Source organism: Salvelinus sp. IW2-2015, unplaced genomic scaffold (genome assembly GCF_002910315.2).
Source record: "Salvelinus sp. IW2-2015 unplaced genomic scaffold, ASM291031v2 Un_scaffold3341, whole genome shotgun sequence".
Lineage (NCBI taxonomy): Eukaryota > Metazoa > Chordata > Actinopteri > Salmoniformes > Salmonidae > Salvelinus > Salvelinus sp. IW2-2015.
In genome coordinates this window covers 60,138-65,822 of record NW_019944625.1, presented here as the reverse complement: position 1 = coordinate 65,822, position 5,685 = coordinate 60,138, and the positions used below count along the sequence as shown (strand labels likewise).

General features: G+C 44.8%; 1 protein-coding gene across 1 annotated transcript; it reads right to left on the bottom strand.

Moving 5' to 3' along the window:
• Positions 1–923: 923 nt before the first annotated feature.
• On the bottom strand, positions 924–4,284 carry LOC112075696 (macrophage mannose receptor 1-like; the record flags this gene model as incomplete). The annotated part of the gene is made up of 2 exons (XM_024142650.1): positions 4,189–4,284; positions 924–1,259 (listed from the first exon to the last, which is right to left on the bottom strand). Coding segments are annotated over exons 1-2 (403 nt in total), but the record flags the coding sequence as incomplete, so codon positions are not given.
• Positions 4,285–5,685: the final 1,401 nt, after the last annotated feature.

Here is a 5,685-nt window from a genome sequence, read left to right as displayed (position 1 = left end):
TCACAGAGAAAGAAAGAGAGACACACTCACAGAGAAGAGAGAGACACACTCACAGAGAGAAAGAGAGACACACTCACAGAGAGAGAAGAGCGAGCACACTCACAGAGAAATAACAGAAAGAGAGAACACTCACAGAGAAAGAAGAGACACACTCACAGAGAAGAAAGAGAACACACTCACAAGAAAGAAAGAGAGACACACCACAGAGAAAGAGAGACACAACTCACAGAGAGAGAACAGAGAACACACTCACAGAGAAAGAGAGACACACTACAGAGAAAAAAGAGAGACCACACTCACAGAGAAAGAGAGACACACTCACAGAGAGAAAGAGAGACACACTCACAGAGAAAGAAAGAGAGACACACTCACAGAAGAAAGAGAGACACACTCACAGAGAAAGAAAGAGAGACACACTCCGCAGAGAAAAAAAGAAGAGACACCCTCACAGAGAAAGAAAGAGAGACCACACTCACAGAAGAAGAGAGACACACACTCACAGAGAAAGAAAGAAACACTTGTGTGTCTCTCTTTCTCTGTGAGTGTGTCTCTCTTTCTTTCTCTGTGAGTGTGTCTCTCTTTCTTTCTCTGTGAGTGTGTCTCTCTTTCTCTCTGTGAGTGTCTCTCTTTCTCTGTTAGTATGTCTCTCTTTCTCTGTGAGTGTGTCTCTCTTTCTCTGTGAGTGTGTCCCTGTGTTACTGTACGTTGTGGATTCTCAGGGGAAAATGTTGTTTTTTACAATAAAATGTACTGTTTTGATGTAGTTATATGTAACCTGTAAAATATAAAATATACTGTCTGATGTAGTTATATGTAACCTGCTTATTTTGCTTCTTGTGTTGTGTGTTGAGACTTTGTCCATTTTGTCCAAAATCCATTTTACAATCCTAAAAAATGAGAACCTTGTGACTCTAATCCCGTACCTCTGTGGGTCCTCGAGCAGGGGCCGTCGGTTGTACCAGAGATGATCCAGCGACTCCGAGGCCCCGTGTCTCTGGACAGCACCAGATCATTGTTGTCGTTGATGTGGAGGTACAGAGTATGTCCTTTCAGCGTGAGCAGTGTGTCGTTACTACACTGCCACTGCTGGAGGTCGCTCTTCTCATCACAGTCAGAATACACCAGGGTACTACCCTCTGTCTTCCCAGAAACCCCAGCACACTTCCTATTGTTGGTGTCGTAGAGACGTCCCCCTGACACCCAGCGTGCCAGCTCCTGTCTAATGCCACTTTCTGCATTGAAGAGATTGAAGGGACCGTCTACAAAGAAAGAATTACAACAATCACTAACCAGCATTGACATAACAGGCAAACATTTGAACACTTTAATTGAACCCTCTATCATAAGGACTTTTTAACAGTCGTAGGGCTACATAACACTGTTAGAGCTATATAACACTGCCATAGGGCTACATAACACTGTTAGAGCTATACAACACTGTCATAGAGCTACACAACACTGTCATAGGGCTACACAACACTGCCATAGGGCTACACAACACTGTCATATAGCTACACAACACCTCCATAGGGCTACACAACACTGTCATAGAGCTACACAACACTGCCATAGGGCTACACAACACCGTCATAGAGCTACACAACACTGTCATAGGGCTACACAACACTGTCATAGGGCTACACAACACTGTCATAGGGCTACACAACACTGTCATAGGGCTACNGCTACACAACACTGTCATAGGGCTACACAACACTGTCATAGGGCTACCCAACACTGTCATAGAGCTACACAACACTGTCATAGGGCTACACAACAATGTCATAGGGCTACACAACAATGTCATAGGGCTACATAACACTGTTATAGGGCTACACTACACATTTAAAAATAGACTCTGGTCTCTATTGGGATTCTAGATCAGCAAATTGTTATGATATTAAGCTGCCAGGACAGGAGTTAGAGCTAAAGACCTGTCCTCTGCAGTGTAAACCAATAACCAATGAGATGAACAACATACCTGTTTGAGGTGTAAACTAATAACCTATTCCAATTAAACTACTGAAAGAGCTGATTCCTGTACTTGGCCCTCCTATGTTGAACGTAATAATGTGTACAAAACTCACTCTTGAAAAACCAAAAAATGAATCTGCCAATATCAAATCTCCCATTCCTCTAAAACATTTTTGAAAAAGCTGTTGCGCAGCAACTCACTGCTTTCCTGAAGACAATCAATGTATACGGAACGCTTCAGTCTGGTTTTAGACCCCATCATAGCACTGAGACTGCACTTGTGAAGGTGGTAAATTACTTTTAATTGGCGTCAGACCGAGGCTCTGCATCTGTCTTCGTGCTCCTAGACCTTAGCGCTACTTTTGACACCATTGATCAGCACATTCTTTTGTAAAGATTGGAAACCCAAATTGGTCTACATGAACAAGTTCTGGCCTGGTTTAGATCTTATCTGTCGGTAATAATCAGTTCGTCTCTGTGGATGGTTTGTCCTCTGACAAATCAATATAAGTTTCGGTGTTCCTCAAGGTTACGTTTAAGAACCAATGTTGTTTTCACTATATATTTTACCTCTTGGTGATGTCATTCGGAAACGTGTTAACTTTCATTGCTATGCGGACGATACACACAGCTGTACATTTAGTGGAACACGGTGAAGCCCCAAAATGTACCTCCCTGGAAGCCTGTGTTTAAGACATAAGGAAGTGGATGGCGTCAAATTTTTTACTTTTACACTCGGACAAAACAAAGATGCTAGTTCTAGGTCCCAAGAAACAAAGAGATCTTCTGTTAGATCTGGCAATCTTGATGGTTGTACAGTCGTCTCAAATAAAACTGTGGACCTCGGCGTTACTCTGGACCCTGATCTCTCTTTTGATGAACATATCAAGACTGTTTCAAGGACAGAGTTTTTCCATCTTTGTAACATGGCAAAAATCAGAAACTTTTTGTCCAAAAATGATGGGGAAAATTAGATTAGACTACTGCAATGCTCTACTTTCTGACTATTTTACTCCAGTGCTAGCCTCTCTACACTGGCTTCCTGTTAAGGCTAGGCTAATTTCAAGGTTTTACTGCTAACCTACAAAGCATTACATGGGCTTGCTCCTACCTATCTTTCTGATTTGGTCCTGCCGTACATACCTACACGTACGCTACGGTCACAAGACGCAGGCCTTCTTATTGTCCCTAGAATTTTTAAGCAAACATCTGGAGGCAGGGCTTTCTCCTACAGAGCTTCATTTTTATGGAATGGTCTGCCTACCCATGTGAGACTCAGACTCTGTCTCGACCTGTAAGTCTTTACTTTTTATGAAGACTCATCTCTTCAGTAGGTCCTATGATTGAGTGTAGTCTGGCCCAGGGGTGTGAAGGTGAACGGAAAGGCACTGGAGCAACGAACCGCCCTTGTCTCTGCCTGGCTGGTTCCCCTCTCTCCGCTGGGATTTTTTGCCTCTGACCCTATTACGGGGGCTGAGTCACTGGCTTACTGGTGCTCTTCCATGCTGTCCCTAGGAGGGTTGCATCATTTGAGTGGGTTGAGTCACTGAATCCTTGCTGTCCCCAGTCCACCTGGTCGTGCTGCTGCTCCAATCTCAACTGTTCTGTCTGCGGCTATGGAACCTTGACCTGTTCACCGGATGTGCTACCTTGTCCCGGACCTGCTGTTTTTGACTCCATCTCTCTACCTCACCTGCTGTCTCTAACTCTGAATGGTCGGCTATGAAAAGCCAACTGATATTTATTCCTGAGGTACTGACCTGTTGCACCCTCTACAACCACTGTGATTATTATTATTTGACCCTGCTGGTCATTGATGAACATTTGAACATGCACTGTTATAATCTCAATCACTCAGAGCCTGGTTCCTCTCTAGGTTTCTTCCTAGGTTCCGGCCTTTCTAGGGAGTTTTTCCGAGCCACCGTGCTTCTACATCGCTTGCTGTTTGGGGTTTTAGGCTGGATTTCTGTACAGCACTTTGTGACATTAGCTGATTGAAAAGGGCTCTATAAATACATGTGATTAAAGAACAACATACCTGTTTGAGGTGTAAACTAATAAGCAATGAGATGAACAACATACCTGTTTGAGGTGTAAACTAATAAGCAATGAGATGAACAACATACCTGTTTCAGGTGTAAACTAATAAGCAATGAGATGAACAACATACCTGTTTCAGGTGTAAACTAATAAGCAATGAGATGAACAACATACCTGTTTGAGGAGCCCCCAGGGTGGTGTGAAAGAAGAGCATCAGTACAGTTACCATGGTGGTTGTCATGGTCCCAGGAGGGTGGTGATTGACACACAGAGCTTCTACAGCAGAGTGTTCTGTACGACTGGGTCTGCTATTTAAGAACCATGAAATTCTCTGTCACATGACATAATTTTTTCTTCCCTGTCAACGGATGTTGTTGAGACATTTCAACACTTTTCTAGTGAATGGCACTGACACCCTCGATCAGCCAAAATGTACTCACTATGTCACGGTTTACGATTCGCAGAAAACACTGTGTGGTGTTAAAAAAAAAAATATGTTCTGTGTATTTTACGCAGACCACAAGTCATGAGACAATAGTCAATGTCTGAGCCCAGAATGGCATCCTATTCCGATATAGAACCCCGTGTGCCCTGTTTAAAAGTAGTGCACTACAAAAGGGCCCTGGTTAAAAGTAGTGCACTACAAAAGGGCCCTGGTTAAAAGTAGTGCACTACAAAAGGGCCCTGGTTAAAAGTAGTGCACTACAAAGGGAATAGGGTGCCATTTGGACGTAAATCACTAACCAATGACAACCTGGCTAACGGCTAGCTGTCAGACTACATGGCTAACGGCTAGCTGTCAGACTATACCTGGCTAACGGCTGGCTGTCAGACTACCTGGCTAACGGCTGGCTGTCAGACTATACCTGGCTAACGGCTAGCTGTCAGACTATACCTGGCTAACGGCTAGCTGTCAGACTACCTGGCTAACGGCTGGCTGTCAGACTATACCTGGCTAACGGCTAGCTGTCAGACTACCTGGCTAACGGCTGGCTGTCAGACTATACCTGGCTAACGGCTAGCTGTCAGACTATACCTGGTTAATGGCTAGCTGTCAGCATACCTGGCTAACGGCTAGCTGTCAGACTATACCTGGCTAACGGCTAGCTGTCAGACTTACCTGGCTAACGGCTAGCTGTCAGCCTATACCTGGCTAACAGCTAGCTGTGAGACTATACCTGGCTAACGGCTAGCTGTCAGACTACTGGCTAACGGCTGGCTGTCAGACTATACCTGGGCTAACGGCTAGCTGTGAGACTATAACCTGGCTAACGGCTAGCTGTGAGACTATACCTGGCTAACGGCTAGCTGTCAGACTACCTGGCTAACGGCTGGCTGTCAGACTATACCTGGCTAACGGCTAGCTGTCAGACTATACCTGGTTAACGGCTAGCTGTCAGCCAATACCTGGCTAATGGCTAGCTGTCAGACTATACCTGGCTACGGCTAGCTGTCAGACTATACCTGGCTAACGGCTAGCTGTCAGCCTATACTGGCTAACAGCTAGCTGTGAGACTATACCTGGCTAACGGCTAGCTGTCAGACTATACCTGGTTAACGGTAGCTGTCAGACTATACCTGGCTAACGGCTAGCTGTCAGACTATACCTGGTTAATGGCTAGCTGTCAGCCTATACCTGGCTAACGGCTAGCTGTCAGACTATATCTGGCT